The following is a 13,735-nucleotide window of genomic DNA, read 5'->3' as shown; positions in this document are numbered from 1 at the left end:
CATATTCCTCTCTCTGTATCATTCTCATTTACTGTTTCTTTACAGTTTAAATTTTTAATTAATTGTTTTGGGTAATTTATATGCAGTAAAATGTACTCTTTAAGGCATAGAATTCTGTGAGTATTGACAAATTCAGAGTTGTATATATTCATCACAGTCCAGATGTAAAACAGTTTCTTTACCTCAACTTCACTATTTTTTGTTCAGAAAAATGTGCAGAGTAAATAGGATGCTTTAGTAACTTTGAAAATGTGTCATTGAGAAATATGGCACTATAAAACCATTCATGTTCACTATGAAAGTATCATCATTTTCTTCTTAGCCATTTAATACTTTTTGTTACTGCTAATATTTTGGAACATAGACAACTTGAAAGTACAGTACAGTGTATTTAAATATGTTCCATCCTCTGCTTTAGGTTCTAGCCAATCTTACAAATTCAGTGTGGTTAGGATTTTATAACTCTTGGAGTACTTAGACTATTATTAAAAAACAGCAACTTGAGTTTACACAGTTTACCCAGATTGTTAAGCTGCAGTCTTGTAATTCTTGTGTTTATCCATATTGATTGTATGTTTGAGTTCCCTGAGTGAGAACACTACTATGGCTTTGTATGGTATTAAATACTATTAACTGAACAGTTTTTCCTGTTCTTAATATCTTGCATTAGTATGGTGCATTTGTTACAGTTGGTGAAGAAATATTGATACATTATTAATAACTAGGTCCATAGTTTAATTAGGGTTCCCTTTTTGTGTTACATAGTTTATGGGTTTTACCAAATACCAGAAGTCCTTGTTATCTACCATTATAGTAACATATGGAATCAGTTCACTGTCCTAAAAATCCCCTGTGCTCTTCCTGTTCATCCTCTCCCCCTTTATTCCCCCCAACCATCCCCTGGTAACCATTTACCTTTTTACTATCTCCATAGTATCTAGTCATATAGTTTCTGGAATGTCATATAATTGGAATTGTACAGTATGCAGCCTTTTCAAGTTGACTTCTTTAACTTAATAATATACTTTCAAGATTCTTCCATACCTTTTTTTTGGCTTGATAGCTTATTTCTCTTTATTGCTGAAGAATGTTCTATTTTACAGATGTTCACAGTTTATCCGTTCACCTATTAAAGGATTATTGATATAGTTGGATTAATATCTCTCATATTTGTTACTGCTTTGTACTTATTGCCCTTGTTCTTTATTTCTTTTTTGTTTTCTGTTATTCTGCCTTCTGTGGTTTTAATTGAGCATTTTATATGATTCCATTTTTTTCCTCTCAGCATATCAGTTATAGTACTTTTTTAAAAAACCTTTTTTAGTGGGTGCTGTAAAGTTTGCAACATGCATTTGCAACTAATCCAAGTACACTTTAAAATAACACTATACTGCTTCACAGATAGTGCAAGTACCTTACAGTATTTCCAGTTTGTCCTTCCTGTTCCTGATAACACTGCAGTCATTCATAAGCTATAATTATAACATATTGTTACTATTAGTTTTTGAAGAAATTGTTATCTCTTGGATCAATTAAGAATAAGAAAAATCAAATGAAATAAACTAAAGATGTTATTTTATCTTTATTTCTTCTCTAATGTGCTTTCTTTCTTAAAGTAGATCTGAGTTTCTGATCTATATCATTTTCCCTCTCTCTGAAGAACTTTTTACTAGTTTATAGCTCTGATTTTATTCTCTATTACTTGCTGTTTTGGGTTGAAAAAGGAATTCTTTACCACCACCTCAGGAATACACTAGAGACTTCTTTTATGATGTTTCTTTAAGTCACAAATAATGTATTTTATTATATATGGGGAATAATTAGGTAGAAACAGCAAACAAAACTCATTTTGTCCCCCAAATGGCAATTCTCCTCCTTTAAGTTTTTTTTTTTTTTAAAGATTTTATTTATTTACCTGACAGAGATACAGCGAGAGAGGGAACATAGCAGGGGGAATGGGAGAGGGAAAAGCAGGCTTCCCGCTGAGCAGGTGGTTTAAGACATTTCCTGTCAAGTTTAAAAAATTTTGGTTAATATGCATTTTTTAAATGTTACAGAGCTACTTAACTGTACTAACCTGTGTGCAAGGAATGATGGGGAATAGAAAAATAAGCAAACATTGTGTATTTCCTCAGCATATAGCCTGGTAAGAAAGATAAGAAATGTGGGGTGCCTGGGTGGCTCAGTCGTTGGGCGTCTGCCAGGGTCCTGGGATCGAGCCCCGCATCAGGGAGCCTGCTTCTCCCTCTCCTGCTCCCACTGCTTGTGTTCCCTCTCTCCCTGTCTCTCTCTCTCTGTCAAATAAATAAAGTCTTTTTAAAAAAAAGAAAGATAAGGGGGGGCGCCTGGGTGGCTCAGTTGGTTAAGCGACTGCCTTCAGCTCAGGTCATGATCCTGGAGGGTCCTGGGATCTAGTCCCACATTGGGCTCCCTGCTCAGTGCGGAGTCTGCTTCTCCCTCTGACCCTCTTCCCTTTTGTGCTCTCTCTCTCATTCTCTCTCTCTCAAATAAATAAATAAAAATCTTAAAAAAAAAGAAAGATAAGAAATGTATATAATCAGATGTAATATAATTCAAAATGTGTTAAGTGCAGTTGAAGAGTCTATGGGATCCCAAAGAGGGGATGTGGGAGCAGAGAGATAAACTTAGGGGAGCATACAAGTGGCTTCATGGCATAGATAGCATTTGAGTGGACTTTGAAGATGGCTGTAATTTTCACAAAGTGGGGCAGGTTTCTGTGGGAAAGGGAGTTCTGTAAATAGAAAGTATAGGAGTAGGAAAACCCGGGGCTTAAGAACAGAAAGCTATTTACCTTAGCTTAAGGAAGTTGCAAAAAGGCTTGCCTAGTAACTGAGGTATATCTGTAGATGTTTTTTTGTTTGGCCTGTATAGTTAGAAAAAGTTTTCTTTATATATGAATATTTTTAATTGGATATTAGTCCTACCACTTCGTGTTATCTTATACCTTATCCAACTTTTAATGCGTATATAATACCAACTTGGAGCTGGAGGCATTTGGGTAGGTGACCTGTAGAAACATAGAATAAGAGGGGCAGGATTAGGAAGTTGGAACAGTAGCTTGGGACCATTTTATAGAGGTCATTGAATGTCATTGTAAGATATTTGTATTTTATTCTGTGATTGGCATAGAGCTAGTAAAAGTTCCTCATCAAAGGAAGGACATGATTAGAACTTGAAATCATAAGCCTGTTACTCCTTTTTTCTTTTTTTTTTTAAGTAGGTTCCATGTCCAGTGTGGGGCTTGAACTCACGACCCTGAGATCAAGAGTCGCATGCTCTACCGACTAAGCCAGCCAGGTGTCCCAAATATTACTCCTTTACGGTGTGATGGTACAGTGCAGGATGGATTAGAGTTGGAAAAGATTGTTAGAAATAGTTTAGTAAAGAAATCATGGGGCTTTGAATTAAGGTAGTGGCAGATGGGCAGCAAACTGAGCAGATAGTGGGAGACATTGGAAGGTTAGAATCTACAGAACTTGGTAAATGTTTCTGTCTGGGGGAGTATCATGATTTTAAGAGCATGCAGGAGTGAAAGTCCTAATGGTGTGCCATTATCAGAGATGGTAAAGCCAGAATTAGGTATAAGAGAATATAGGGCATGGAAATGTTGACTTGTTCTTAATAAAATATGGGAATTCATAATTTTGACAGCAAGCTTTACCAATTTATAAGATTATTTTGCTTCAGGTGGTTGAGTAGTACCTGAAATATGCCTGCCCTTGTGTAAACCTTTTTTCTCATTATTCTTACTGAAATGGAAATTAAGAAAGATACATAACCTTTGAAATTCATTTTGGTAATCTGATTAGATTCACTTAACTGATGAAACAGCAAAGACTGATAATGACTTAAATCTTTTTTTTTTAAGATTTTATTTCTTTTTCTTTTTTTTTTTTTTTTAGATTTTATTTATTTTTCAACAGAGAGAGAGATAACGAGAGAGGGAACAGAAGCAGGGGGAGTGGGAGAGGGAGAAGCAGGCTTCCTGCTGAGCAGGGAGCCCGATGTGGGACTCGATCCTAGCACCCTGGGATCATGACCTGAGCTGAAGGCAGATGTTTCACCGACTGAGCCACCCAGGTGCCCATATAATGACTTAAATCTTAATCTGAGTTGTCATTGACAGCTCGCTTGCCTCCCCCTTTTCCCTCTCTCTTCCTCCTTCCCCAGTTCTTCGGTTCTGCCTGATGTTTTCTGGATCTTTTTAGTTTGTTCTTATAGTGAGTCACAGTATTCTGTACAAAGTCTATATGCATGTCTCTGTGGTCTGAAGGTGAATTTGATCAGAAAGAAAAGATGAGAAATTATTGTTATTATTATTATTTAAGATTTTATTTATTTATTTGACAGAGAGACACAGTGAGAGAGGGAACACGAGCAGGGGGAGTGGGAGAGGGAGAAGCAGGTCTCCCGCAGAGCAGGGAGCCTGATGCGGGGCTCGATCCCAGGACCCTGGGATCATGACCTGAGCCCAAGGCAAACACTTAATGACTGAGCCACCCAGGTGCCCCGAGAAATTATTTTTTATAAGGCTCCCATAAAACTCTGCAGTTATGATTCCTTTATGCCACTTTGCCTTTAACACCTGTTTCAAGGGTTCCACTACCAGCCTTACATTTGAAGTTTCGTTAGAAGGACTCACAGTTTATTCATGGTTACGGTTTATTGGAAAAGATAGGACACACAAGAGGACCAGCAAGGGAAAAGGACACACCAGGCAGAATCTGGAGGGATCCAGGTAGAGGCTTCCAACATTCTCTCTGTCATAGGATGGGCTGAATAGAATGTGCTCCCTCCACCGGTGTAACACATGTGCAGTTTTTCTGGCCAGGGAAGCCTGCTTTAAGATTCAAAATCCAGGATTTTGATTGGGGGCTGATCATGTAGGGACTCTCTGCCTGCCTAAGTAGCCCCAGCTACTGAAATTCTAGACTCTCAGAAGGAAAGTGGGTGTTTGCCATTATCATTTTGTTTACAATCCAGGTTAGCTGGTACGATGTCCCAAGTGGGTAAAACAGCCTTAATCAACATAAGGAAGGAACGATGTAAGAGCCAAGGACTAGTCTTTACAAGCAGCCCCTTCTAAAAATTGGTGCAACAGACCTGCTAGGTTAATACTCCTGCAAGATTCCCATTCCTCTTTTTCCAATTCCAGGCCGCCATAAGTTTCTGACTCAATTAAATGCCATTCTAATGCTTCTTATATCTTATGTTTGTATTAGATCTTAAATTTTTACTTTTCCTTTCCTACTGTGGCCTCAGTCAAGGTCCTCAGATACCAGAATGTAGATTTTTAGTGCTCTGTGCCTTCAAGTGTATTGGTGATATAGTAATATTTGTTTTTAAAGGGAGTATTCCTCTCATGGTTCTGGGATTTCAGTTCTTTTTAGTCTGTTACACATCTTGGATATATTAATTTTCTGCAGTATGGTTTAAGGTATAGGACAGAAAAAGAAGAGATAAAACTTTCCTCTACATTATTGAAGTGCTCATAAGAGCCTTGTAAACAAGGTAAGTATTATTAACTCTATTTCTACTAATGACCAGTTGAGGCTTAGGGTAGTTTTAGGTAACCTGCTGCAGGTAGCAGTTTGCAAGGGGCAAAGGTGGATTTTCTTTTTTTTTTTCTTTTAACAGCTCTATTGAAATATGATTTACATCCTATAAAATTCACTCACATAAGAGTACAACTCAGTGATTCTTAGTAAATTTATAGAGTTGTGCAATCATTCTCATAATCTAGTTTGAGAATATTTTCATTACACAAAAAAGAAACCTTGTGTGCATTTGAGGGCAGTTCCGGCTCTGACTCTCAATCTTTTTTTTTTTTTTAAGATTTTATTTATTTATTTGGGAGAAAGAGCATGATCTGGGGGAGAGGCAGATGGAGAGGGAGATACAGACTCCCTGCTGAGCAGGGAGCCTGATGTGGGGCTCCATTCCAGGATCCTGGGATCGTGACCTTAGCCGAAGGCAGAAGCTTAATCAACTGAGCCACCCAGGCGCCCCTCTGACTCTGATTCTTAAGCAACCATTTATCTGATTTCTGTCTCTATAGATTTGTATTTTCTGGAAATTTCATATGAATGGAATCAAATGAAATGTCTTTTCTATCTATCCTTTTCATTTAGCATACTGTTTTTGAGGTTCATCCATGTTGTAGTATATATCAATAGTTCATTCCTTTTTATTGCCAAATAGTTATTACATTATGTGAATATACCATATTTTGTTTATCCATTCACCAGTTGATGGACATTTAGGTCACTTCCATTTTTGGCTATTAGGAATAATGTTATAAAGATTCTTGTACAAGTCTTTTTGTGAACATATGTTTTCATTTCTCTTGAATAGATACTTAGGAATGATGTGACTGGGTCCTATAAATCTATGTTTTAACTCTTTCAGAAACTGCCAAACTATTTTCTAAAGTGACGGCACCATTTTATATTCCAGCAGCAATGCATGAGAATTCTAGTTTCTCCCTATTCTGGCCAATACCTGATATTGTCAGTCTTTTTGATTACAACTGTTCTGATCAATGTATAGTGTAACCTCATTTGGTGTTAATTTGCATCTTTCCAGTGATTCATGATGTTGAGCAACTTTTCAGTGTTGTTATTAGTCATTTGTATGTCCTCTCTTGTTTAATGTCTGTTCATATATTTTGCTTTAGTTTAAATTTGATAATTTGTCTTTTTACTGAGTTGTAAGAAATTTTACATATTCTAGATACAGGTTATTTTGCTTTGTTGAAGAGCAAAAGTTTTTGATGAATTCATTTTATCATTTTTTTCTTGTGTGGACTTAGCTTTTGGTGTATTTAAGAAATCTTTGTTTAATTCAGGGTCACAGAGATTTTCTCTTCTTGAACAGGAATCAGCAAACTATCTTCTGCAGACCACATCTGGCCCACAACTTGTTATTGTAAATGTTTTATTGGAACATAGCCATCCACACCCACTCATTTACATATCACCTGTGGCTGCTTTCTCTTTCCAGTGACAGTTGAGTAGTTATGGAGATTGTATGGCCCCCAAAGCCAAAAATATTTATTATTTACTTTATGGACCCTTTAAAAAGATTGTTGCTGACCCCTGTCCCAGAAGTGTTATTATTTTAGCTCTTATAGTTATGTCTGTTACCCAATTTGAGTTAATTCTTGTGTGTGGTATGAGGTAAAGATCTAAGTGTAACACATTCTCAGGGGAAAAAGAAAAAAAAATAAGTAGCCAGTAGAAGCTGTATCCACATGGGACCAGATTTAGCAAAGACTTCAAAATAATTATTATATGTTCAAAAAAATCAAGGAAACTATGCTTTAAAAAGTTAAAACATGGCAATGACTAAATAAGTAGCAAATATCAACAAAGCTATTAAAAAGAACTAAATGGAAATTTTAGAGTTGAAAAGTATAGCAAATGAAATTAAAAATTTACTAGATGGTCTGAAAATATTACGTAAAGAAGCTGTGATATTAAAGATAAAATAAATCATCCAATCTGTAGAGAGAAAAAAAAAGATTTGAAGAAAAAAGAACAGAGTGCTGGAGGCTTGTAGACAACATCAAACATACCAGGATGCATACAATAGGAGTCCCAAAAAGAGGTACAGTAAAACTAGCAGAAGAAATAATGGCTGAAAACTTTCTAAATTTCATGAAAAACATTAATCTACAGTTCCAAGAGACTCAACAACCCAAAGTAGAATAAGCACAAAGAGATCCCCATCTAGATACACTATAATAAAACTGATGAAAGCCAAAGACATGGAGAAAATCTTAAAAGCAGCAAAAGGAAAATGACTCATTACTTATGGGATAGTGTCAACAAATGGTACTGGAATAACTGGATAACCATACTAAAAAAAAAAAGTGAACTTAGATCTTTACCTCATACCACACACAAGAATTAACTCAAATTGGGTAATAGACATAACTATAAGAGCTAAAATAATAACACTTCTGGGACAGGGGTCTTGTATTTGTGGCTCGTAATTTTTTCTTAAAACTGGACTCTTAAAATCGTGTATCATAGCAACTTGATTCTGGTTTTATTAAAATTTTCTGCAGGTGGTAGTGGTGGTGGTGGTTGTTTCATTTGTTCTTCATTCATTTTTTTTTTCCTTTGAGTAACTTTATTGGCCTTGTATGCAGAATTTATCTCTCCCAAAATTGTGGCTACTGATGTATCTTCTCAGCTTTTCAAAATTTCTTATAATTTGGCTTTCTAGAGTTCACCTTTGTATCTGCATTGCTTAGTGCTTAGCTAATGATTGGTTGGAGATTGTGATTGAACACCTTGGTCCAGTAAGGCTTTCATCCTCTGCTGGTGGATTAGGTATAGTTTGGGGAGCATATTCAAAATTTGGGCCATTTTCTAGCTTGCCTCCTTTCCTTTCTATTGGGTCTTCTCTGGTCTCCCTATATGTGCACGTGGATTTCCAGTCAGCCTGGGATGTGTGATGTTGATTTCTCTCAGATCTCCACTTTCCCTTGGGCATGCTCTCCTAATTAGCTGGCATTTGGGGGTAGCTTGGGACCTTATGGGTCTCCCCTGCACATATGTGCTTGCTTCTTTCTACTCAGACGGGGTTATGTGGAGGGCAACAATCTTTTCCTCAGAATATGTGAATTTATCCCTCTGTGGCTCTCTTCTTTCCAGAATCTCCCTGTTAAATTTCTAGGTAGTCCTCAGGTTTGTGGCTTGCCTCCACTGGTGCTGTAATCTCAGGCTACAAGAGCTACAGGCTTTTCTGTTTCCTGCTGGGTGTGAGTTTTCTGCCCTCAGCTCCAAATCAAAGTCAGCTCCCTTCAGCAATGAAGCTGCTGGTTTTCGCAGCCAACCTCATCATGTTGGTGGAGTGGGGCAGGGGGATGGAGGTAGCTCCTGGTAAGAAGCCAGACTCCTACTGTTCTTCCCAAGAAGTTCAGTTATTTTACATGAATAAACTATTCTTATTGTGTTTTTGTTTGGTTAATTTCTAGAGCACAAAATGGTTTTTTTTTTTTTTTTGACAGTTTTGTAATTATTTTTTGAGTGTGAGATTTTGTACACCCTCACTGGGGAAGACCAACTTGACAACTTGAATTCTAAAATCTAGGAATATTACATTTCAAAGCCAAATGTTCTTTTTTCTAATTCATACTTTGTGGAAATACAGAACAAGTAAATTTTTTTTTTTTTGAGAAATAACAAGGAGGTAGATGTTGATTCAAAGCTTAGATTTCTAAGTATGAGCATTTTACTTTGGTATAGATAGATTTGCAAGCTGAGGCTGAGGGTAAGTGAATGGTTTGGTGGCTCTGTGGAATCGTAGACGTGTATTATTTCTTTAGAGTGAGCCAACAATTGTTGACAAAGTACTTTCCCGGTAGTGTTTCTTACTTCGTAGCAATTTTAAAAACTAGATACTGTAATTATGATCATTTTACAGATAAGGAAATACATTTTTAGGTTAGTAATTTACCTGCCCCCTCAACTTTTATTATGTGATGGAGATGGTACTTGAACCTATTTCTTCTGACTTCTTGTTTTTTATACTCTATGTAACTGCATCCCTACCATGTTATATAATTACTTACATACTCCTTGATTATCTTAATTTATTTATTTATATAGATAATACTTGAAGTTAGAACAGTTCATAACAATCTTCTTGAATTTTTACTAGAGCTCAAATTCTTTCCTTTCAAATGATAATCACTCTTAACTTATTGAAGAGCCCCTATTCATTCATGCAGTTGTTCAGCAAACTGGTAAAAGAGTCAGAGAAAGAGATATTCCATGGCAGCTTCCTCTGCCAGCTTCCTCTTTTTTTCTTACTCCATAGATGCAGATTCTGCCCAAGAAGCCCCTGCATTGCAGAGGGACTGGAGATCTGTATGATCTGTTTATTTCGCAATTGACAAGGGTAAGGGGGTCTTTCTGGGGGAGGCGCTTGGGTGCCCTGAATTTAGCTTTATGAAGCTGGGCTAACACTTATTTTGGGAATAAACTTAAACTTAGTATTTTTAAAAAACCCTTTTATGAATTCTGTTTGTCCTACATCAGTTAAGTGTCAGATTATCATATTAAAACGCATTTATTATAATGGTGATTTTTTTTTTTTTTTTAAAGTCCTGTTCAGAACAAGTCAGACAAACATGATTCACGCTTCTAAAATTCCAATCTGGGATCATTTAGAATATAAATAATATTGAATATATGTAAGTAAAATTTCACTGTAATGAAAATTTTTAAAAGGCTTTGGATGAACATCTATTTCTATAGCCCATCATAGTTATTCTTTATTAATCTGCTCTGTTCCTTTTCCATAAATCTGTCAATCTGTAGAGTGAAAAAGGGACTTGTGGATATGTCATAAACATTGTGGGTGGGTGTGGTGTCTTTTTCTTGCTGCTAGAAATTAATACCTACTTCCTTGAATTCTGTGTCTACCCTAGATGCCAGTGAACTTTGAGTTGTATCTTCAGACTGTCCTGTATCTCTTTATTAGTATAGGTATAAGGTGCAGTTGGTGTTTCTTATGGGAGCCAAGATTAAGTTTTGTAGGTCTCACTTGGCAGGTTTATAAAGTGCCAGAAGTGGTGGTATTTATAACAGGATAGGATTAAAATATTGAGGAAGAGTTTAATGCTCTTTTAAAATTGTGGAAGGATTAGGCAGATGATTGTAGCTTTGATGGATAGTTGAGAAGACTTGACTTGGTGATGGTCTGATGGGCTTATTTTTATATTTGAGGACATTATTATACCTGCTAGTAAAATAGCTTTGTTTACCTAAAGAAGTATTGTACATTTCTGTATTTAAATAGATATTTTTAGTATTCTGTATCTCTCATTTTTAAATGATCTTCTTTAAACATTTCATTTATAGATTAAAAAATTCAACAGTATGTATCTTACCATTACCATTATTAATAAATGTTCCACTTTATAGTGCCAACACATTGGAAAACTCTTTTTATTCTTCTCCTTCTTAAATGACTTTTTTTTTTTTTCTTTTTCTGTTTTCTTTAAGCCATAAGGATGAGTTTACCATTATTCCTGTACTGGTTGGAGCTCTGAGTGAGTCAAAAGAACAGGAATTCGGAAAACTCTTCAGTAAATATCTAGCGGATCCTAGTAATCTCTTTGTGGTTTCTTCAGATTTCTGCCATTGGGGTAAGTTCTAGATTTTAACATATTATGGTAGATAATATATACTTGTGGTTAATGGTATCTTTTCACTCTAAGCTCTGATTTTCAGTTCCTTATCACTTCCCTTGGAAAGTTTCACTTTTATCTGCGATGTTTAAAAGTGAATAAAAAAGTCTTTTAAAAAGGATCAGATTATGATAGTGGATTATGGATACATTTCCAAAGGCGACTGGTATAATTGGATTCACACTGTGAGGGCATCCTTGCTTAGCCACTTACATTAGTGGGAGTTAAGATCTTTTAACCCTATTTCCAGGTTGAGTTGTGTGGTAGAATCTCTGAAGTTAGCTTTTTCGTAGATATAACAAATACTCTTCTTTAGAAGGTAGAAGAGCACTGTGTGCTATGCCAGTCCTTTTCCACATTTCTTTTTTTGTAATTAGTGTTTTTTTCTTTCTACTTTTCCTTTGGTACTTAATTTTTGCCATCAGTTTAGAACTACCCTCCAAAGAATGTAACATGTTGGCTATTAGCATTGTGGTCCTCACTGGTAATGGTTTATAAGGGTAGGGACTCTTAAGTGATTTTTGTTATTGTGAATAAAAAGAGTAAGGAAACTTCACAGTAAATAGATCATAAAGAAACACATTTGTGGATGCCTCTTTGAGTAAATTTTATTTTTTGAGTCTTTGAATATAATTTGCTCTCCTTTATCCATTGCTGTTCTAGAGTATTTTTGAATCCTGTTCCTTTTAGGACATCTCTCATTGGCTTGAGGATGCCAATATCTGTTCATCCTTCAGTTATTTCTTTGATTATAGAGAAAATATAAGGCACAAGACTATAAATTTTAAGATAGAGTACTAGAATGGCCAGAAAAACATCCTCAATGAGATATAGGGAGCCCTGGCTTTATTATCTTAATTAAGCATTGATTACCAGAATTGACTCAATATTTATCTGTCCTGGTTAGGCTGGTATTTTCTCTTACCTTGCTCTGTGAATGGCGTTGAGATCATTTTAAGAGAGCCACCCTCCCTTATAGATAAGTATTTTGGTTTAAGGCACTGATTTCTCATCTGGGGCTGATTGTCTTATGAGGGGGCATTTGGAAATGCCTGGAGACATTTTTGGTCATTACAGTGGGGTGGGGTTGGAAATGGGATGCTTTAGGCATCTACTTAGTGGAGTCCAGAGAAGCTGCTAAATAAACATCCTCTAGTGCCCAGAACAGTCCTCCTCATCAAAGAATTATCCTGCCCAAAATATCTAGTGCTGAGGTTGGGAAGTCCTGGTTTAGGGTATGCATGTAGATTTGCTACCTTGCCGAACTCCCTAAGAGGTTCTCAGGGTTCTTTAATAATCAGTTCTATTGGCTAGTTGGTTTGCTACCTTTGGCAGAAGTTATTTTTTATGGATTATAGGTATATTACTTAGATGGGAGGACTGGGTAGATGCTTGGAAATTCTGATGTTTAGTCATAGTTGATCTTAGAAACTAAGGAGTATCATTGTTGACAATAAGGTATTTTTCTTAGTATTGTGAATTTGCGTTGGTAATAAAGCATGCCCGTATGTTTTAGAAATTAAAAATTCTTGAAGCATGTGTCCCCTCCCTCTTCACTTTTAAGGCTCTTATGAATCACTTTAAATTACTTTTATGATTTAAATAATTAGTTCCCCTGATATTGTTCTTTAGAATCTGGATTCTCCCTCAAGGTTGGTACCATGTGCAATCACAGCATAAATCCACACAAAAATCAGTAGATGCTTTAAAATTGCTCTTTTCTGTTGAATCATTCTTTTTACCTCATTAATGAATTCTAAAGCAAACAAGCCCCAGTGCAAGTACTGTATTTAAGTACAATGTTGAGAGAGAAAGATGAATTTTGTTTTGTAGTCTACCTAGATTCTTGGAAAGTTATTTAGGCCATTTGATCTTCTGTGTTGTAGAAAATTTTGGCATTTAAATTGTAAGCTAGGATTTCCTGGTGATAATAACAAATAAGAACTCAGAATTTCCAAAGGTTGGTAGATGTTAGTTATGAGAATTATCCAGAGACTAAAACATATTTATATTTACATTTGGTGGTTAAGTAATAGAACTTTTCCAAGTGTTTATTTTTTTAGTATCACTATCACTAACAATACTCATTAAGTGCTTACTTTGTACTTATGGAAAGCACTGTGCTAATTCTTATTAGGAAATTCGATGAAGATCTGGGGATAAGTGGAAGGTGTTGCATGGATACTATTCCAAGATTGGTAGTTTCTCTTCTACAATAGTAATAATAACCATCATTCTTGTAAAGTAAGATTCATTTTCTATTTTATATGCCTAATTGAAGTAATATGAATAATTGGCTAGTTATGGGTTAAAATGTCTTAGAAATTTTCATATTTCTCAAGTTTCATGCTCTGATGACATTGGTCATCTTTTCTAAATTAATTAATGTTATACTTCCATTTCAAAAATCTAGTTTTTTCTTGTGAGGATATTTCTTAATTGTTTCTCCTTCTTCTTCTCTTTCTTCTTCTTCTTCTTCTTCTTCTTCTTCTTCTTCTTCTTCTTCTT

At 35.7% G+C, this 13,735-nt stretch overlaps 1 protein-coding gene across 9 annotated transcripts in view; it reads left to right on the top strand.

Moving 5' to 3' along the window:
- Positions 1–13,735, top strand: part of MEMO1 (mediator of cell motility 1) — a 119,127-nt gene that overhangs the window by 87,036 nt on the left and 18,356 nt on the right. For 7 of the 9 annotated variants that reach the window (XM_073897235.1, XM_025868012.2, XM_073897232.1 and 4 more), the window contains one exon: positions 11,043–11,185. The exons of the other annotated variants lie outside the window; for them this stretch is intronic. In XM_073897235.1, the coding sequence (XP_073753336.1) occupies positions 11,043–11,185 (143 nt within the window). The remainder of the gene's footprint in view (positions 1–11,042; positions 11,186–13,735) is intronic. 9 annotated transcript variants of the gene reach the window in all.

The sequence above is a fragment of the Callorhinus ursinus genome, unplaced genomic scaffold (genome assembly GCF_003265705.2).
Source record: "Callorhinus ursinus isolate GAN/ISIS: 27379988/994484 unplaced genomic scaffold, GSC_fseal_2.0 scaffold10, whole genome shotgun sequence".
Classification (NCBI taxonomy): domain Eukaryota; kingdom Metazoa; phylum Chordata; class Mammalia; order Carnivora; family Otariidae; genus Callorhinus; species Callorhinus ursinus.
The sequence above is the reverse complement of the archived record's forward strand: the minus strand, read 5'-3'. Positions and strand labels throughout refer to the sequence as shown.